The 22891-nt window shown below is 32.8% G+C and overlaps 1 protein-coding gene across 6 annotated transcripts in view; it reads left to right on the top strand.

Moving 5' to 3' along the window:
• Positions 1-22891, top strand: part of STXBP5 (syntaxin binding protein 5) — a 158919-nt gene that overhangs the window by 88750 nt on the left and 47278 nt on the right. For all 6 annotated transcript variants that reach the window (XM_019746935.3, XM_074333689.2, XM_019746931.3 and 3 more), the window contains exons 10-18: positions 5827-5981; positions 7187-7259; positions 9822-9969; positions 10184-10251; positions 10501-10541; positions 11406-11626; positions 12125-12303; positions 15874-15999; positions 18090-18241. In XM_019746935.3, coding sequence (XP_019602494.2) covers positions 5827-5981; positions 7187-7259; positions 9822-9969; positions 10184-10251; positions 10501-10541; positions 11406-11626; positions 12125-12303; positions 15874-15999; positions 18090-18241 — 1163 coding nt within the window. The remainder of the gene's footprint in view (positions 1-5826; positions 5982-7186; positions 7260-9821; positions 9970-10183; positions 10252-10500; positions 10542-11405; positions 11627-12124; positions 12304-15873; positions 16000-18089; positions 18242-22891) is intronic.

Genomic DNA, 22891 nt, shown 5'->3' with positions numbered 1-22891 from the left:
TTGACAAATTGGCACATTACTTTTTGAAAATATCTGTGTATACTTAAAATATAAAATATAACAATTTCACTTGTCTTATGAATGGGGTATTATTTTTGTTTTATTAATTCACTAACCTTAAACAATCAGCATTTTTTCTGTAAAATTATCTTAAATTCTGTAACCACATTGTGAACTCCTATAAATGACTGCTGTTACTGGAAAGGCAACCTGCTGTGATAATAAGGGGTTGAAGTTAAATTTGTTTGTATCTGCATGCAAAGCAGCAGTGACTGATAGAAACTTTCCAATTTAATTTTTTGCACACAGTCATCCAGCTAAGCATTGATGTTTTGGAGGGACCAGAAATTACTCGTAAGCTTGTCTGTGCCCCTCTATCTAGAAACTAACTTATGAATTTAACAAGATTAATATGTTAGTGGTTGATACTTACTTGGTAACAATTCTTCCCTTTTTAAATCCTAAAACAGAATTAAAAACCTTGTAGTTTTTTTAATGTGTATTATTTGTAAAAGGGCACAGTTTCATTTCAAATCTAATTGTTTTCAGAATTGTTACTTATTTGTTAAGGCTATTCAGGCATGCTCTTCTGATTCTGCCTCTAGGTTGTTCTTCCTATTTTCCTACTACTGAAGTTCATTCTGAGCTTTCTTACAATTTCTACTTTTAGAGCCATGCCTTATTCGGCATCTAAATTGGTTCTCTGGTGCATCCTTAAAACTTTATGGAGTGCTCAAGCTAATTTAAGGATAGATTTCTCATCATTATTCATCCTGCTTTACATTTTTTCCCATTCCTAAAGATGCTTTCACGTAAGATCTGTACATAAATTGAATATCTTTGTTGTGGTTCACATATTGTTCTAGTACCTTGGCTGCTTATAACATATATAGATACCAGCTTGTATGATTTAAATTATGTCTTTCTAGAGGATAGTGATCAAGTCCCTGGATTAGTAGACATTTGCTCTTGTCCAAAACATCCACAGAGACATTTGGTCCACCCCAAAAGGTCAGTCATATTTCGTCCTGTCTAAAACATGCATTGAGATATTTGGTCCATGATTCGTTAAGAAAAGTTATTATTGGCAGGACAGCCACAACACAATTGATGGACCGATAGAACATGGTAGTATTTTTTATGTGTTAATCCTATAAGCCAAAAGTATGAATAAACATTATGGGCTGTTTGAACACAAGGACATTTTTTAAGTGTGGACATTTTTGACAGGACCAGATATCAAGGACCATTTGGCATGGACCACATATGCTCATGCATATTTCGATAGGACCAAAATTTCAGTGACCTTTTGGCATGTACCAGATGTCTCCATGGATATTTTTAACAGGACTAAAGTTCAATGACCTTTTGGTTTGGGTATGGACCAAATGTCTCCATGGATGTTTTAGAGAGGACCAAATATCCTGCAAGGCCTTGTCTTCAGTAAATAGTTTGAAAACTATGCAACGTTCTCTCATAGGTAAACTTTGAAATCATACTTGTATGCAGTCCATTTAATCAAAAATTAATTGCACACAACAAAGAGTACATTAAGTATTTTAGATTTCTTTTTGAAAAAATGTCTAATTGTTACATAAATTCTCTTATTTGTATAGATGCTAGAGAGAACCCAAAGTAATGTACTAATATGAATTACTGTTGTGTCCTTATAAATCTCATGCATACTAAACAACCTGCATATTAACACTATAATACATCGAAATCCAAAAGCATAATTTTTGTGGAATTTTTATCATTAGGATAGATCTACCTAACTCACTTTATCTTAAACACTGAGCAGTAGGTTTGTGGTATTTAAAATGTATATTTGACCAACACTTTTTGGGATACCTAGCTAAAGCAGGGGAGTACGGAGGTAAAATACACATTCTGTGTCATGAAGAAGCTCACAATACAAAGGGAATCTAAACAATGACAACTCAGTGTGGTAAATGTTGAAAAGAGGCACGCTAAGGGTGCTTAGGAGCATAGGAAGGGCAGCCACTCATTCGTGGTGGATGGGTCAGAAAAGGATTTTCTGAGGAGATAATGATTGGACTGCGTTTTATAGGAGAAATAGCAATTACCCAAACAAAATGAGGGAGAGTATATCTCAGGCAGTGAACTATACAGATGCTATTGTACTAATAAAAGCTGCAGGTTATTAAAGCCAGCACTGAAATCATCGTGGAGATAAAATGGAGGAGACAGGTTCTTAGAGCAAACAGGAGGTGTCTGCAAGATCTGGGGTTGTGTCATATATTACTATGTATTACTTTATTCATTGTGTTATATCCACACTGGCCTTTTGAGGTCCTCAGATACACCAGACTCATTCCTGACTTGAGGCCTTGGCAGGGGTTATTCCTGCTGCCTAGAAGGTACATCCTTCTCCTACTCCAGTATCTTTGAATGGCTGGCCCCTCTTCATTCTGATCCCAGCTCATCTGTCATTACTCCAGGGGCCTTTCTGACCACTCTGTCTTCTAGTTATCCCTCAAGTCCTGCCCTCACAGTCAGCCCATCGCGCTATCTCATTTTATTTTCTTCATAACACTATCATAATGTGTTTACTGTTTGTCTAGACTAAACATGAGAATACTGTTTTACTCTCAGGGTTATAGGTGCTCAAAAAATATTTGAGAGAAGGAATGGGTAGTGTATGGAACTGAGTTGAACAAATTGGTTATACAAATGGCGTTTTGGGTAGAAGTAAAGAGTGCTTCTTATAGAAACACAACTTTAGCCAAAGCTACTGTCAAGGTCAAGCTAGGGAGGTTAATCAGAAGCAAGAAGCATATATACTTCCCTGACATGTCTAGCCTCTTAAAAAGTCCAATCAAAATTATAAAATGTCCAAATTAATACCTTCCGAACCTGGCTGTCTTAAAAATGAGGGTCTTGGGGAACATCCAACATCATTAAAAGGTATTTTGCTTAAAGTAATGGAATAAAAAGTATTTTACTTCTAGATCTTTTTAGAACTTAAAAAAAGGCTAACCTTTTATTTAAAAAAAATAGATTATCTACCTGTATAATTCACGTTATCTAGAAATAGTCTAGATCCCTAGAACTTTTAATGTAATTCCAAATGCCAACAAAGACTTTGAATTTTATAATTTCACCGTCTAGTGTTAAAATATTTAACTTTATTTTCTTTTATTTATGACTAATTTCTTCTTGTAAGATACTCATTTGATTAATATTTATTCATCAAGTTTGGGGCATTAGAATGAAAAAAATAAAACCTGCCGGGGTTCATAGGTCAGGTGATTTCCTGCCTGGCAAACATAGATGATTTTTTAAAAAACAGTACATAAAATAAGAAAAGTTAAAAAAAAAAATATGTGCATGCATTTATTGCTGGATTTGGGAAACTTATTTTTATGAAAAATAATGTTTCCTTGGTTTTCCTTTCAAACGATTTCTTACCCATATTTTTAATTGTATATTTTTTTTCTCCTAAGTTACAAGAACACGGAACACTTAGTTGCCTTTTGAAAATAAATCTACCTAATTGCCATGGTGTTATTTAATACCATGTTAACAGGTTATCTAATAACTGGTCATCTACCTGGCAATCCTTTCCCAGTATCTCCATGGAAATACTATTTTGTAATGTTTAGCTCAGCATCTTCCTGTTCATGGTCCTTATATTAATAATACTTTTTTTTTAAGTTGAATATATGTAAAAACATACTTATCAGACTGTTCTTGAAATATTATATATAAAATACCGGGCCCAGGCTTCCCACTCTGTAAAAGTTTAAGTTAGGACTCTTCACGCTTCTTCCTAGTCTGTTATATTTAGCTGTGTGCTGTTGTTTCAAAATACAGAAGAGAGGAGATATAGTCTATTTATTCATTATATGTGACAAAAAGTGGAATAAAATTAAATTTTCTTTCCTGACACAGTCATAATAATCACAGTATGTTAAGAGATTGAAATAAGAAATATATGGTTGTAGTTCTATTCAGGACAAAATTTTAAGCTCTGGTTACTGTCACTTAGCTGAACTAGTTTGGTGGTGAAAAATCTAAATGATAGTAAGCTAGACAATGATTAGGGTAATATACATTACTATTAATTCATCCATTTACCTACTTCATGCTGCTTTGGATGCAGAAATGAACAAAATGGACAAAACCTCTTGCCCTTGTGGAGCTTACATTTTCATGAGAAAAACACTAAGCAAAATAATTACATTAATTATAGCAATAAATGCATGAAAAAATAATAACGCAAAGAGGGAAAACTGGGATAAATGAGGGTGTAGTTTTAAATAAGAAAATACTATACACACAAACACACATATATACATATGTTATTTTATGTATTTTAAATGAGTAAAATGTTTATAAAAAGCAGTTGTTATTTGACCTCATATTGATATATTACGTATAAATTACATTCCAGTACTACTACTACTCTAAGTAAATTTTAGTTGAGTTTATTGTTTTAGATAAGAATAAATATAATTTAGAAGTTTTCATTTTTCCCCCACAAGTCACAAGAAAGGAACCTTTTACAAGGGGTAATAGTGATTTTTTTAATAATAATAATAGGTCATTCTTACTAAGGCTGTACTGTGCTTTGCATAATTTGTGCTTTGCATATATTAATTCAATAATTGTCTGAGGGTAGGTACTTGTCACTCGATCTCCATTTTATAAATGCAGAAGCTACGCACAAAGAGGTTACGTACCTTGTCCAAGATCACACAGAAAGTAAAACCAGAACTGACATTAAAAATGCAGGCAGTGTAGTTCCTTGTTGCATACTGTTTGTACTAAATGTGAAGGGGGGAAGATAGATATACCGGCCATAGAGTAAACATTAAAAACTACCAAAAAATCATAAATGACGAGATTTAAGAAAACCATATATAGAACATTTTAAATCATCTGTATAATGTACCATAAATAACTTCCCCACCAACAAATGAGAAGATACATACGGCAGATCAAGACTTAATTTCCTTATAATGCAAAGAACTCTTACAAACCAATTAGAAAAGGATAACTAATCTAATAAAAACATGGCAAAAACATTGAATAAGCAAGTTAATGATAAAGAAATACACACAGACCAAAACATGAAAAGATACTTGTTTTTTTTTTTCCTCTTTTGCTTATTTAGTATGCAGTTTTTAAAAGTGAGTCTAGATAACTCATTCAATTTGATAATGACTGATAGAGAGACAGAGTTGTAGGACTAATTAGAAGTGGCAGGCTGGCAACTGATAAATGTGCATGGTAGCTGTGGTGTGAGAGCATACCAGCCAAGGTTCCAGGAGAGAATGAAGCACTACAGAAAATGATTTGAGTGACTATTTTCTCACTTTTGTCAGGGGTGATTTGTAGCTAGTACATTTTTGATGCATCAGTGAGAAGTTAATTCGTTAGGTACAATGAATGCTTTAAGCCATTAGCATTTTCTCTTGGAACTTCTCTTGAGAAAGCCTGGTTTTTAGGGTTGGAAATAAAGGCAGTCCATTCAAGAGACTTCTCAGCAGAAACCCAGAGATAATTTTTTGACAACTGTATAAAGAAGATAAAGGGAAAAAAATTAGGGAGCAGCAGGAGGTGTGAGATTCAAATGTGGTCAGTGTCCATTCTTATTATAGGTTAATTTTCAGGAATTCACCTGGGTCTTACCTAACACAGTTTAAAAATCCACATGCAAATATTCAATTAAATAATGCATTAAAATGTTAGAATTTAAGATTTGAATATTTCACTAAATAAAAAACTTTATGATATAGCAAGAAAAAATTTAATCTCCACCATGCTATTTATAATCCTAACTATGCATTTTATTTCCAGGGAACCTTTTATTATTTTATCAGGAGGTTTGTCATATGATACTGTAGGAAGAAGACCTTGTTTAACAGTTATGCATGGGAAAAGTACTGCTGTGCTAGAAATGGACTATTCAATTGTTGATTTTCTAACGCTATGTGAAACACCGTACCCCAATGGTAAGCTTTGCATCTTTAAAACTCACTCTCCATAAATATGTTACTCAACGCAAAGACCTATATATTATCTAAGTAGTTTCCTTATTGTGCTCATTCTTCTGGGAAGAGATGCTGCCTTCATAACTTTGCAAATTTTATTTCAGAAGTTAATTTTGTTTAATATTACATATTAGCAGTAAGTGCCTTTAAAGGATAAACGAAACAATCCACATTAAGAAACGTTTTAAAATTCTGTTATATACTAGTGTATTAGTCAAAGTTCTCCAGAAAAACACAACCATTAAGAGATAGAGATAGAGATAGAGATAGAGATAGAGATAGAGATAGAGATGGAGAGAATTTAAGGAACTGGTTCATGCAGTTGTGGAAGCTGATACGTATAAGATTTATAGAACAAGCCTGTAGGCAGAAAATGTAGGAAAGAGTAGATGTTGCATTTTTGGGTCCCAGTTCTGAAGGATGGAAACTTGGGCAGGTTTCTATGTTGCCACCTTGAGGCAGAAGTGCTTCATTTTCCGAAAACTTCAGTTTTTGCTCTTCAGGCAATGATGGGTTGATAGGATGAGCCCCATCCACATTATCTAGGATAATCTACTTTACTCAGTCTACTGATTTAAATGTTAATCGCATCTAAAGCATTTAGACTAGTGTTTGACCAAACACCCAGGCACCATGCTCTAACCAAGTTGACATAAAATTAACCATCACAACGAGCGTTTCAAGAGGAATTTAAATCTGGATCTTTCTTCATTTGAAGCTAATTGAGATGTAAAGATGCAATGCATTTTATAGGTAGCTGGCACATATAAAAATATCCAAGAAAGAGATTATAATATAATAATAGTACTCCGTTGAGTTCCTGTCAGATCCAATAATAAGAGTTGTTCTTATGGGTATTCAGATTTAAATTTTGTGTTTGTTGTACATGGTCTGCCTTGTAATTTGCAATACCATAGACGTTACTGTGAGCTTCTTGTCTTACTAATCTTTACAAAACTGAAATAATTGTGTACAGGCTATTATATAGACTTATCTCATTTGAAACATACTATCTTTAAATTATATGCAGTACAAGATGAGAATGTTACATACTTGAAAGAATGGGGCAAAATAAAATGCAAACCAAGCAGAAACTGTTTATTATATAATTTGCTGTCCTCTTGCATGTTTAAAACTATTGTTCATGCATTGTTTTCCTATTCCAGATTTTCAGGAACCGTATGCTGTGGTTGTTCTTCTAGAAAAGGATTTAGTACTTATAGACCTAGCACAAAATGGGTAAGAAAAAAATTTGGTGAGCGATTATTCTAGTATGTTGAAAAAAAAATCTTTTTAGCATAGGCTGGGCTGTTTCATTTCTTTGAAAACACTACATTTATATTCATAACCTTGACCTCCGTTTAGAGATCCAGGTGCACATTTCTAATTACCTGCAAAATTCCTCTTATTATGTTGATGAAATAGAATTTCCATTCTTTAAGTCAAAATTTGTTAAATTTCTGAAATTTTATGATTCAGCCCAATACTTGGGTACACAGAGGACACGGCATCAGCATGTCCAAAGTTGATCCCATCACAGTTTGCCTCCAGAATAAGCTCTTGCAGCTGTATTCACTCTCCTGCAGTGTGTCATGAAAACTATTAGGTTAATTTCACGTGCAGCAACAATCTTGCTATTCTCCTTGAACCACTGTGGTTCTCTGTTGTTTTTTTATTTAAAAACACCTTCTCAGCCTGCTACTGTTCACAGTAGGGATTCAGGGTACCTGTTTTATCACTGCCTTCCTGCAGGTGCCTTATTCCCTAGAAAAACTGAACTGGATGTTAAACAAACATCACACTTCCATATCCTTTCTTACATAGTTTCCATCAGCTCAAACACTCCAGTTGTTTCACTGCCATCAGAAGTCCATCTTTCAAAGTCAGCTGCCTTCTCCTCTTTAAGTTTTTCCTATTTTTTTCTTAACCATTTTCTCATTGCAAATTCCCACCATCACTCCTTTACAACTTTTTTTGGTATTTGCCATATTTTGCTTTTTCTAACATAGATGATGCTGTGTTTACTTATAAATTCTTTGAATGGAAGAACATTGTACTATCTATTTGTATCTCCTGAGAGCTAGTCATTAAATAGGGTTTTAATTGAGTTTATCCATTCAATATTTCAGTATTTCTCAACTGGGGGCAATTTTGACCCCCAGGAGATATTTGGCATTGTCTGTGTAAACACTTTTATTGAGAGGAGGATGTGCTACTGCCATCTAGTGGTGAAGAACAGGGATGCTGCTAAACATCCCTGGACGGTCCCCCCACAATAGTTCTCTGACCCAAGATGTGAATAGTACTCAGATTGGAAAACCCTGAGGTATAAGTGAACAGTATTATTTCCCCATTTTAAGGCATTCTTAAATTCAAATCAACTTAGTACACGCTACCTGTAATAATTGTTTTTTGTTTTTTTTTTTAAATAACAATACCATTGTGGAACAAAGGAATGTAAAACATTATTTCTAAATGACAGCCCTAGAATAACATATTCTTAATATGATTACATACATTTTTACTTAGGTAAATTTTCAAATAGTGAGACTTTTCATATGCAGTCTGTATTGAGATATATTTAAATTAAAGAAAATACTGTGCAAATAACTTGTGAGTAAGCATTTTATTTAGCAAAGGTATCAGTTAAATGTGTAGTAGTAGTAGAATAATTGAGCTAAGGATTATAAAGTGTGTTTATAAAGAGAAAAAGTTGCCTGCCATTTTTTTAATGCATGTTTTTGTTTTAAGTTTGACTTCTGTTTTCTTATGTATTGTTGAGGAGGGAGTGATGGCAGTTGGGTTCATTTTGAAGTCTAGAAAGGACTTTTCTGAAATTTTCTCTAATAACTTTTAAATTATTGTCACCAGTAGGCTGATCAATATACATCTAATTTTTGCAGATTAGCCACTCTGAACTTTTTAGACTTTTTAAGCCGGTTTCTGGTTTTACACATATTTTTCAGTAACCATTCTCAATTCCAAGGACTTTAAAACCAGAAAAGAAATATCATTGTATTTTTGGTTAGGATTTTAATTAATTTTATGATTTTTGAAAGCATTTTTTTGCTTTATTTAACATAATTTCATATCTAAAAACCATTTAAGATAGAATTTTATTTAAATTATCACTAAAACAAGATAGCATTTCTAGGTTAAATATTGCACTAGGAATTGCACTAATGGGAAAAAAAGGAGAATTAAAAATCTGCATTCACTCTACTGATACAAGAATGAGGTATCTGTTTTTTGAGAAACTTTTAGCTTAATGATTAAGAGCACAGTTTAATTTCTGCTTCTCCTTGCTAGCTGGCATGCCTTTGGAATGTTACTCTCTCTGAGCTTTTGTTCTTCAGTAAAATGCATGTATCATAAGTTTGGTGCATGAAGTAAGTAAGATATATGTATATAAAGCACTTAGTCCGGTGTGTGGCACATGGTATGTAGTTCCAATTGCAGTTTTTCTATTTACTCTTCTAATTGAACAGCAGTCATTATATAAGATGTCATGTTTTACATATTTGCATAAATTAAACCTATTAAATCTCTGGGGTGGAATGTTTGTAATTTCTAAAATTTCATAGAGCAGAACATACTATCCTAAAAGTTTTAAAATGTAAATTCAGGTAGTATGTTAATATGTTATGTGGACCTTCAAAGGATGTTAACTTTAAATTAATCAAGCTTTAAATTATTTTTCCATTCCAGAACTATAAATATTCTAAGAAGTTTTCATTGTTGTATTAGCGTACGTAATAATTTGTTAATTTAATAAATATTTTTCTATTCCTGTTGTTAAAGATATCCTATATTTGAAAATCCCTACCCTTTGAGTATACATGAATCTCCTGTTACATGTTGCGAATATTTTGCTGATTGTCCTGTGGATCTTATTCCTGCACTTTATTCAGTTGGAGCTAGACAGAAACGTCAAGGTTACAGCAAAAAGGTATTGAACACGAGTTTTAGTATTTAATTTTACATTAATACATTAGTATTTTATATTCATCACCTTGGAGTGTTTCATAACATTGCATACCTTTTCTACAGAAAATATAGAGAAAATTCTTTTTGGAAGCAAAATATATTGTTTACTGTTGTCATATGTATGAAGATGTGTGGAATGCCTGGAAGTTGCTTTATGTAATAATCTTTTCTTATAGGAATGGCCCATCAATGGAGGTAATTGGGGCTTGGGTGCTCAGAGTTACCCAGAAATAATTATTACAGGGTAAGTAAAAGTCTGTTTTCACCAAATAAATGAATAGTAGCTAAATATAATTAATACATGAATTGGGCAAATAGTGTTTTCCTCTATGCTATAACATAATAAGAAATAAGTTACTGCCTAGAAGCTGCGAATTTACCCTGAATTTTATCTTTTCCTCATTTTGGTGACTGTCTTTTTAAATAACAATATAATTCAAAGAATGAAAAACTTTTTTTTTCATCACATTCTTAACTCATTTGCTTTTGATAGGCATGCTGATGGGTCAGTTAAGTTCTGGGATGCTTCTGCAAGTAAGTATATTGAATATTATTTGTTATGTGTTATACAGTCATTGCTTTTATACAACCTTTATTGTAATAATTGCATAACCAACATTTAGTTTGAAATTTGGAGGCTATAAACTTAATACCTATTAATCATGTATAGGAGTTTAGGATTTTTAATAGATTAAAGATATTTTCAGGATATTAATTAGTAAATGAAGAGTAGTTCTCAACAGAAGTCTTCAAATCCTTTCTTCAAAATTTCTTCAAACCTTCTCTTCTTCCTAAGTCAGAGGTAGGAAAAGTGGGAATGTATTTCAAATCAACATAAATTTGTAGAATAATTTTAATGTGTGATTCTAAACTTATGTCACAAAATTTGTGTTGTCTTTTTGAAATATATGCGGTTATATAATAGCAAAAAAGGAAAAAATGCTTTGAACGGCTAATGTGCAAAACATACATAGCAAGCCCGTAGAATCCAGTTAACTCAGGATAAATTATGTTTCATCCTGTAGAAGTATTAGATAATATTGGTTCCTTTGTAGATAAAATATTAGAAAATAATTTTAGAAAGCAAAATATATTATTTATTAGTTTTATTTTATACATTTTTTTTCACAAAGTCCTTTTGTTACTCATTTGTTTTAGGTTATCCAAATTCATCATAATGGTGAATTGTTTTTAATGAGTACAATGAGTGCACTTTTTTTCGTCAGTGAGTACACTGAGTACATTATCTAAAAGTATAGTAGAGAAATGTAGACCTAGGAATAAAATATGCTTCAAATAAGTCTAGGTTATTTCTTTACATAATGTGACTGATTAAATATTACCTTGTATTTGTTCTTTTTGTATTAAATTATCTAACATATATTATTTTTTTTCTAGTAACTCTACAAGTATTATATAAACTAAAGACAGCTAAAGTGTTTGAAAAGTCAAGAAATAAAGAGGACAGGCCAAACACAGACATTGTCGATGAAGATCCCTATGCCATTCAGATCATCTCCTGGTGTCCAGAAAGTAGAATGCTGTGCATAGCCGGAGTTTCAGCTCACGTCATTATTTATAGATTTAGCAAGCAAGAAGTGGTTACAGAAGTCATTCCGGTAACAGTCTCTTAGTTATTTTCAATGTCAGATGTTTGATGTTTTAAAGTTTTTGACTCATTAGAAGATTATTTGCAGTCAGTTGTGTCCAGAATTTTTGAAGACACTTCAGTATTTGTATTACCATCTATCTTTTGTGAAAAACAGCGTATTTTTATGCATATCTTCTTACTGAACATAAAGTCCTTAAATACATCGTTTTTTTCATTTGAAGAAAGCTAATTTGAGTATGAGCATACCCTCATTTGATGTTAACAGGGGTGCCATAAATTTAAAATCATAATGCCTGTGTGTGTGACTGGCACACATACGCATTATCATTTTTTAAAAAGCTGAGTCAGAAACAACATTCTTTGCTATATCCTTACTTTAAAAATCTTGCTGAATTTTCACCTTTAAAAATGTTCTTGCCACTGAAGTGTACGTGTATGTGTATAAACTGTAATAAAATGTCCAGTCATTATTGGGAGTAGGTAAGCTGTCTTACTTTTACAACAGATGCTTGAAGTTCGATTGCTATATGAGATAAATGACGTGGAATCCCCAGAGGGTGAACAGGCACCCCCTCTGCCAACACCAGTGGGGGGTGCCAATCCTCAACCCATTCCTCCTCAGTCTCATCCTTCCACCAGTAGCAGTTCTTCCGACGGGCTTCGTGATAATGTCCCTTGTTTAAAGTAAGTTATGAAAAAAAATACAGATGTTTTGAAAATTACCTTTTAATTTAGGTAAATTGTAAGCACTAGTAAAGCTACCGTAACATTTTTCTGTGATAGAGTAAAATGGCATAAGAGCATCTCTTTCTGTGTTTCACTGTGATTGATTCCACTTATTTTTCTGTGATGTCAAGAGGAATATGATTGCATTGCATGACTTTATTCTTAAAGTACTAAGATTTGGTCTTTAAACGTACTACTTGGACCAGCATGAATCTTCCTCTGTATGTATAGCTGAGTCCTCTAGAGCCATTGACGTTTTTCAGTCTGAATTTATATATGGATGAAATGTATATTTAGACTGCTTTCTACCATTCTGAAAATTCTATTTTTTCAGTCTTTAGAGATTTACTTTTTTGTAATCATTTTCTTGTCTTTCTCTGAATCTCCTCTAGCACCACAGCATTATTATTTAAATGCCTTTGCTGTTGTATTCCGCATCTGAATACATTTTGTTTTTATATGGGAATAAATTGGATCAAGTTCTCTTTTCCTTTTTTCTGTCCAATTGTATTGTGTGGTTTAATTTTTCAAAGCGTGTGAGTCTTAAATATGGCAGAGAAATAAAACAACGAGGAAAGAGTTAAAAATCGTTGAAGAATTTTATAAAGACTGTGGTTAAAATGTTACATTTACAGAGAAGCCAATTAGGGTAATGATTGAAAAGTGGTTGTGGAAAATGTCACAAAGATTCAGTACAAGAGTGGGGGCCAAAAGCCAGACTGTAGTAGATTCAAGGTAGGAAGGGTGGTAGGAGAGACAGTGCGTTTGCAGGCTTTGTACCGCTTTGCTTTAGATCTGCTAGTAGAATCTCTTCTGTTGGTGAATAGTTCAGCAATTGCGGTGGAGACTGTCCATGTAATCAAAAATACATTTATCCCAAAGATAAGGCAGATTTTATTATATCAAAATTATTTAAAATGTGTAAATTTAAAAAAATCTTCTGTATATGTTCACATAAATTTGAGATGGTGTATTCTATGCCAGTGGTTGTCCATTGGGGATGATTTTGCTCCTCAGGATGCATTTGGCAGTGTGTGGGGATACTGTTAGTTATCACACCGGGGAAAATGGGGGGTACTCCTGGCATCTAGTGCATTAGAGGCTAGGGGTGAGGCTAAACATCCTATAGTGCACAGGGCAATGCCCCACAACAAATAATGACCCAGTTCACAATGACAGGGGTGCCAAGGATGAGAGACTGATCAGATCTAAAAAATACAAGCATCTGTGTTTCTCAGAAAGATCTCAGATTTCCCTCCTCCTTCTCTCTCCTCTCTCTCTTTTTCTCTCTTATACATACACACCTCCTTTTTTCTCTAGTTCTGGCACATGTTTAGCTAGAATGAGACTTATAAAGACAGAATTCTACATTCTTCTCTTTTGTTACTTATTCAGTACTACTATACTTTAAACTTAAATTTGTAAAATTTCCATGAATGCCCTTTCTTCTGATGTTAATGTGTATTTCTCCAGCTTTTTGTTTAATTTTTATAAGCATATGAAGTACATTGTGTCTTTGAAGTATATTTTAGTAACATTTTTATTAACAAGTTTTTGAGATTTTGGTCTAGAATGCACATACTTATATTCACTAGTGACTTTTATTAATCACGGGTAATTTGAGTTATACCTTACTTTTTTCCTTTTAATCTTCAGGTAAAGACAGTTATTTACTAACTTCACATTATTTTACTCCACAGTCTCAAAAGCCAATTTTTTTAAAGTAGGAAATATGACTGAATAAATTTTAAAAATAAATAATACTGAAATTCTTTTGTTTTTTATACAAAAAGCCTTGGTACATAATTGTTTTTTTGAAAAAAAAAAAAACCATTTTAAAAGCAACTATTTGGTTTACTTTTTTTACCAATAAAATTTTGTTTTTATTTAAATATTTTAATAGTGCTTTTGCAGGGTATGTCTAAATGGAGAATCCTTTTGAAACTGCAAACATTATTTTGACATTTAAAAATACATTTGTACACATTTCTATAAAGGTTCAACCCCTAGTCTCTAGTCTTTAAAAAGTAAACAATTTGATTTACATATAAAAAACATAAAAGTTAAAATGGTAACTTTTTTGTAACCATTGTAGACATAAAACATGACACCCACCCACTCTGCATTTTATATTTTTTAAATCTTAACATATTCTGTCATTTATTGATCTGGTTTCTAGTTTTTTAACAATTGGGGATTGCACTGCACTTTTAGCTGGCTTATTTTTTGTTTAAGAGCTTTTTTCTTTTCTTCATGCTGGGTAAGGTAAGAATTCCAGGAGTTCTGTGTCTTCGTCACTTAAGTACTTAAATGTGCCCATATATGCACTTCTGAAATTACCCCTAAATGGCTATTCCTTCTCTTGAGAACCAATTATAATGTGCACCTTAAATATGCCAGAGGGAAGGTGGATACTTCCTTGAACTTCACCTAATTCCTACAAGGAGCAAATGACACAGACTCTTCGGCTTATGCTTATGTCCACAGAGACTGTCTCTGGTGGAGATGAAGTGCTATTCAGTCTTTGTTTCTAGCTGTTTAGATTGACAGCTGCAGCTGAATAGTGGGTATTTCCCTGAGAAAAATCAGAACTTCTGCCTCAGCATGTGTACAGTTCTGAGTGTATTGCTTTGCAGACTGCACAGGCAGAAGTGCCTGTAACCTTGTTCATATTAGGGGTACCCTCAGTGTTCACATTTACCTGAAATTTGAACAACATACTGACCCTTTTATTACCTAGGGTGAGTCTACCAAATATCGCAGCAAAAGGTCAGCTGTCGCAGTCCTCTTCACCACAAGGACCAACTAAATGATGATTCAGAAAGGTTCTTACCTTTGAGTTTGATGTTAGGAGATTTAATACTGAGTAGTCTCCCTGCTATCCTTTTACACACTATCACTCCAAAGTAGAATCTTCAAGAATTGTTGAGGTAACCAAGCTTTCATGTTTTACAAGAGCAGTTACTGGAGAAAGTCTGCAATCAAAAATGTTCTCACCTTAAAGTCAAAGTAGATTTTTTTTTATATTAATAGTAAAAGTAGTCACACACAAAAATAAATGGCTCAAATTTTTTTACTTCATTCTTTAACTCGTTATGTTTTTGGCCAGTTTTCATTTAGTTAAACCATATTTTTACATTTTAAGTCTACTTTTCTAACACACCTTTTTTATCTTCTTCTTAATTCCTGGGCTGCTTCTTCTCCTCATTGTTCTCCCCAACCCTTCCTGCCCTTCTTTCATCCCTCCCTCCCCTTCTTACCCACTTCTGCCTCCCCCTTGTTCCCTCGCCCTATTTTATATGTGAAACTTACAAATGACTTTTTTTTAAAAACTATGTACATGTTTGATCTCCAACTAGATTAAGTGCTCCTAGAGGACAGGATTCTGATTTTTGTATTTTTAAATATCTAGTACAATTTCATATATAAAGTTATTTTTTATATATGTATTTATGCATGACTATAATTACATAAGCTAATGAGATACTGAAGATATGTTAAACAGTAACATATTTTCCTTTGTAACAGAGTGAAAAATTCACCACTTAAACAGTCCCCAGGTTATCAGACAGAACTAGTTATTCAGTTGGTATGGGTGGGTGGAGAACCACCACAACAAATAACCAGCCTCGCAGTCAATTCTTCCTATGGATTGTAAGTATACCTGTGTTTCTCATTCTCGTCACAGTATTCCATATATGTTTTTATTTTAAAAAATGGAAAGGATTGTCTTTATTATAGTATCACTTAAAAAGTTGTTGTATAACTTTAATTTCAGACCAAATCCAGTGTTTATTTGGGACATAATTCTGTTCTGAATAATTTACTCTGCATATGCTTATACTGTTTCCTGATATAAAGTTAAATGACTCATGGACCAGTTAATTATTTGAGATAAAGGTTTGAAGTCATTACTATCCTCCCCTGGATATATTCTCAGGAATAATTTGTATAATGGAGGTCTGACAACATTAACCCAGAAGATTATGTTCTAAGCTGATTCTGTAAGTGGTTCACCATCGCTATATAGTTTGTTCTTTCTACTCCCAAAGTTAACTTACATAAATTGTAAGGGCATGGTAATAGTTTAATAAAGCATTCATCTGTACTACAGCTGCATTTATTAATTCATGCCTTCAAGAATATAGTGTTAATTATACATACTTTTTATTATAATATGATAGACTTACAAAGTACATGTTTGTTTGTTTGAAAATCAGCATTGTGGAATAAGAGAAACCACATACTAACTGTTCAGTTCCAGGGCTATTTATCATGCATAGGTCACTGTTTCTTTCCTTGATGCTAGCCTAGGGACTCATTTATCTTTCTTCTTCCTCCTTGTAGCTACTACCATGTACTCTATCTCTTGCAGTTGTGCACCCAGCTAAGACTGGCTATAGTCTGAGATAGTCTTCTTTGATGTCTTTTATTTGCTGCCCTGTGATGTAAGAACACAGACCTCTTTTTTAATATTTTACTGTACACGACCATAAAGGAAACAGATGGAATTAAGATCACAGCCTCATTTGGCTCACAGTTGTATTTTGTTTAGCCAAAAGTATATTGAGTATTTTTAAAATTTGAATTAGTTGCCAAGATTATTTACTGTGGAAATCCATATTTAGAGTTTCAACTAAATAACCTGATTATCTAGACCATCTCTCTATTCCTGCTTAGCAATACTCAACAAGAACCCAGTTGAAGTTTTTCCTCTTTAGATGAGTCATACGTGATCCAATTCTCCACCATCCTATCTGCCTCTTTTACTTTCTTACTGTATTTCACCATATATAATGAGCACTTTTTTGCCCAAATTTATGAGGGAAAAATAAGAATGCACATTATACATGGATAGTATTAATTCTGTATCTATATAAAAGGTTTTAATTCTTTGATTTATGCTTATGAGATAAAAGTGTAACTCTAGGAATCAGTAATGATATCTGTTTGCAAAATAATATGCTGGAATACAATAATTGGTTTTGTTGAACTTACGACAAACTTGCAACCATCAAGAGTTCTTGGTCTTCTATGATGTGTAAATATCATAAATTTGTGTACCTTGTATCTGTTCTTGTGTTTTGTAATTATTTATTACATAAAATTTCTTGTACCATCGTATGTTGAAAAATAAATGCTAAAACTCCTTTGTAATTACAAAAAGCTATGTAGCACCTAAATGTAAACAAATAAAAATTTGAATTAAAAAATTAAAACAAAACATTTTTTTCCCTGAAGGATTGGGCCAAAAACGTGGGTGAGCATTATACATGGCAAAATACAGTATATAGCCCCTCTATACATTTAATTTTCAACTGTTGGCCTAAACGATCTTAAAGGAATAAAATTACTTTATTCGTAGTTGATTACCAAACTTACCAAACTATAGTCTCCTGCTTCCCTAGGGGAAGGGAATGTCTTCCCTCGAGGGGTCAAAATGCCTCTGAGTCTAAAAGGTAGACGCACATTACCTAGCATGGGGATTTATGTCTTTAATCAAGTTGCAACTCCTGTGTTAAATTTTTTTTAATGGTATTTATTTGTAATCATTAATGTCTTCAGAAGATCTACACAGTTTCATGAGAAGACATATGTAACCTGTATTTTTTGTGTCTATGATAGTCTTGTTTCAAAGAAGAATTTTCTTTAAGACCCATCATGCTTCTTTTTTGGTCTTATAGACTACATTTTCTTGCAATTACTTATTTGTGCTAAAATGTTTGCTCTTTGCCTATTCCCAGGGTAGTTTTTGGCAATTGTAATGGCATTGCGATGGTTGATTATCTCCAGAAAGCAGTACTTCTTAACCTGGGCACTATTGAATTATATGGCTCCAATGATCCCTATCGGAGAGAACCCCGGTCTCCTCGTAAATCTCGACAACCTTCAGGAGGTAAAAAAGGACAAAATCCTGAGCTTTAGGATTTCTTTAAATGCTGAGTTACTTCTGTGAATATAAGTACTTCAGTTAAATAAATAGCTTGCCTGATTTAGTCTGTATATATAAACTGCCAAACTAGTGAAAGGTTTAACCCTCTATTTGTTTTGTATTATTATTAGATTTGGCTTTTGTTCTTAATATTTTAGGATTTTATTTAACATTGAGAAAGAACCACAGTGTCATACTTCTTTAGCTAAATTATAATGACAGGAAAATGTGTCTTATTATCACAGACAAAAGTTAATTTTAAAGTTTTGCCCCTTTTATTATTTGGTATCGTGAGACCAACAATTCATTGTTTCAGCTATTTAATTCAAAGGAATCATTTCCCATGTGAAAAAGTTGATGCAAAAGTGAATTTCGGTTGTATGAAAATAATATTGTTCTCAAATAACCTTGATTCAGTGCAAATCCAGATCCATTAAGAATTCTCTTTATATTTTTAAATGTTTTAATACTAATACTTCATAGAACACATGTATAGCTAACTGTCTTTACCAGTACACCTCGCTTTTTTTTTTAAACCTCACGGCACACACAGAAAATGGCATTGGATCTCTGGCACATAGGGGTATATCAATGAGGCCTCCAGCAGTTACTGCCTGCAGGCTTCCGTTTCCACAGCACCTGCCTTGCTGGACCTGGGATTAAGGGAACCCTGTCTTGGGCAGATTTACCACATTTGCAGAATGCCGTTGTGCAGTGGAACACTGGGCAGATCTGGTCTATACTTCCTAACTCAATGCCTCAGAATTTAAATTCTCTCTGAGGTTCATTTCTCAGTTGCTCTCATGACATTATTGCCTAATACTACCTGTGTTACAATTCACGAAAGAAGAAAAAAAACACACAAAAAAAAACACGGTGATGAGATAGACCTTATTATCACTTATGCTTAATGCTTACTTTTTGTTTGTGTGTGATCGTTTGTCATGTGTTGTCTTCAGCAGAAATTTTCCCAGCCATACCATTCTAGTATCTTTGTCTCCTTTTCTTTTTTCTTCTGCTTTTCATTGCTTCGCTAATGTATGCTGATTGTGACTTCTTACATGTGCGGCCTTTCTAGCTTATATTCTTTTTAAGTAAGTTATTTATTCCATGTTGATAAAGTCATGACATGTTTGTTTTTGTCTGTAAAATCATTGGGGTTTTTTTCATTTATTTTTAAAAGAACTTATTAAAACACTATGTCTAAAATAATATACTCATTATGTAATCTTATAATATGTATATGAAAACAGCTATTGAAATGTTTGTGTCCCTATCCAGTTTCTTTATAAAGCAAAGAAACTAGTATTTAGTGTTAGAAGGTTAGAACATTATCATGATAGAGAAGAAAGTTTTGGGGGGAGACATACACTTTTAACAATTTTACTACAAACCTGTAGTAAAAATTTTATTACTCCTAAAATTAGTTAATTTCTTTGATCCTTGATACCCCATCATAATTTACATAAAATTTCTAGAAATTAAATACCTAAATTTATCCAAGGATAAAGACCAATTTTACAATGTAATTTTTAAAATAGTTTTTCTTAAATTTCACTGCATCCTACTTTATTTTGTAATAAACCTTATATTATTCAATTATTACTTGTTCCTTTTTTTATTGAGCAGTTAATTGTCCTGTGCCTAAACATTTCCTTTATCAGTTTAATATATTTACTTATTGTTATTATGCTCACTTTAATAATGCTTAGAATTATATTTTAAATTGAAATTTTTAAGAAGTTATTTGAAAATATACCTTATCATCTTGATATTTTTGCCTTAATTCTAAAACATAATTATTTGTATTTCAAGTAAAATTCAATGTAGAATAATTGGCACTAAAATTCTTTAATCACATTGCTGTAAAAATGATATTCTTGCTAAAGTGTATATTTTATAATATATTCTTGACATATAGCTCAAATACCGTCAAATTATTCTTTTGTCTTTTTTAATCAGTTTGAGTGGAGAATTTTTTCCTATCTATAGATGCTAATATATTTTCATAAAGAATAAGATGTCACTTATTAAATTATTTTATAAAATAAACATTACTACTTATTTAAGTTTAAATGTTTTATAGCTTATTAAAATACAGTTGAAATATTGAGTAAAATATGTACAATGTTTTCATAGCAAAAATTATGAATCTGTCATAGGGACAAGTAGTGATGAAGTAGTTCATTAACTTATATATCTGTTAAAAGTCTTAATTCTACTAAAAGTAAAACATATTTGTCTTGTTTTGCTGGCCATTTTTTCACTCAATGAAGGATATAAAAGGAAAATGTCTATTCTGAGTATAATTCTAAACCCAAATAAGATCTAATTAGTAATGTGAAAGTGATAAACACATGAAAAAGTACTTAGTCTTGAAAGTTGATACTTATAAAGAAGGTAATTGAGGCACAAAGCTGTATCTAGACTTTAAGAAAGATATTTTCAGAAGTTATGCAGAGGAAGCTCTAAAAATGAAGTTTTTGACTATACAATTGCTAATACTTTCAAGTCTTCAGTATTTTCAGTAAGATAGAAGAAAAGAAATAGCTACGGAGTTCAGTAGTACTAGTTGAAGTGTGTGTGTGTGTGTGTGTGTGTGTGTGTGTGTGTGTGTTACAGGAAAAAAAGGTACTATGTAGAAATAAGCAGTACAATCAAGGATGAATAAAAATGTTGCATAGTTCAATAAGTACTCTTTTGAAATAAGGCTGATTTCCAAAAAAATGTGAAATATGTATAGCAAAATGTTTGTTTACCATAAAAATATAGTTAAGAAAACATTAGAACCTCACTTCGGGGATGATTTGAAATGATAGTTAAAAAACAGAATGTAGAACTAAAAATAACTTTTGTTTCTCAATTCTCCATTAACAAGAATGAGTTTTCTTTCTGGAAAATATGAAGTATAGTAGAGAAATTAAAGACTAAGCTACATTATGTAAGTTAGGCAGACCAAGCAGTGATAAAAAGATATCAAGGGAATTTGTGAAAAGAATTTGTAAGTGGCACCCCAATTTGATGAAGGTCAAATATTTTATAAATCAGTGAACTTGATGTACAAATCAGTCAAAATTCTAGGATGATTTGCTAAGTAGCTGATCCTTGTGTGCATATTGAAAATAGGTATCAATAGCAGTCAACAGGCATTTACTAAAAGTAAGTTGTACCAAAATTGACATTACTTTTTTAATCTGGTAACTACCTTGATGGCTCGTGGCAGCCTGTTGACATATGTTTCCTTAAGTTAATCAGTATTTGATAAAGAAATCCGTGATACCTTTATGACCCAAACAGGTGGAAGTGACCTGAATACTTAGCTTAGTTTGATGAAGTCAAGATTGATTAAAGCAGGAGTTAGCAAACTACTTTCCTTGGGCCAAATCTGGCTCGTTCCCTATTTTTGCAAATAAGTTTTATTAGAACAGCACCATGCTTATTTGCTTATGTTTTATCTATGGCTGCTTTTATTAAAGATGAGTAGTTGCTACAGATTGGCTCCAAAAAGCAGCCTGGACCTTCACAGAAAGTGTTTGCCAATCCTTGGATTAAGTCATAGGACCTAGTGGGTCAACTCGTGGCCTGATGCTAACTTGGATGTAGTGTGCCTCAGTTAGTGAATGTATTATGTTGAATAACATATGATTGTGGTTTTTGGAACATTTTTAGTAGTAAATTAAGCCTCCTAATTACACATTTGAAAGAGAAATTATATATCTCTGACAATGACAATGAAGTTGACTGTCTCTAGAAGTAATTTGGTTTTATCACTGAATAAGATACTTAAAACACTTAGTGCCTTAGTTTCTCCTGCAAAATGAGTATAATAATGTCTACCTCATTGACTGCGGTGAGAGTTAAATGAGTCACTTGAACAGTATCTGACACATAAGAAGCACTTAGTGTATGTTGGTGATCACCAGCTAGCTAATTGGATTGGGATTCATTTGGGCAAAGCTGAGGTAATTGTATTGCTAGGAATGTTTGCAGAAAATCTGGCAGTAACATAGGAGGTAGATTAGATGAGATACTATGAAATTCTTTTGCATATATTCATTCAGTTATTCAACACATATTTATGGAGCACCTACCAGGTGCTATGCACTATTATGGGTAATAAAACAGATAAAAATCTCTGTCCTTGTAGAAGTCACATTCTACTGGAAAATACAGTTAAAAAATAAGTGATATGTAATAAGTTGCATAATAGTGCTAAAGGGGAAAAATAAATGAGGGGGGATGTGAAATATCTGTGACAGGGGTGTTAAATTTTAAATACAATATTCAGGTAAAGATTTAAAGGAAGTGAGAGAACTGTTATTCATGAGGATATCTGTGGAAAGAACATTTTCAGCAGAGAAGAGCAAGTACAGTGGCTCTAAAGGAGTATACCTGGCAAGTTCAAGGTACAATGAGGAGTAATTGTGGCTGGAGTCGGAACAGTGAGGGAGTTGGGGAAGCAGGTGGAAGGAGAGCAAATATAGCCAGAGAGGTAATGGGATGTACTATAATCACATAGTATATGCCACAGTCATACCATGGGGTCATATACATCAACCCGTAATGGCCAGTGGGACTCTGACTCTTACCCTGAATCAGAGGGAAGGTATTGAG

Source organism: Rhinolophus sinicus, chromosome 2 (assembly GCF_057876585.1).
Source record: "Rhinolophus sinicus isolate RSI-liver-muscle chromosome 2, RSI-T2T, whole genome shotgun sequence".
NCBI classification, from domain to species: Eukaryota; Metazoa; Chordata; class Mammalia; order Chiroptera; family Rhinolophidae; genus Rhinolophus; species Rhinolophus sinicus.
The sequence above is the reverse complement of the archived record's forward strand: the minus strand, read 5'-3'. Positions and strand labels throughout refer to the sequence as shown.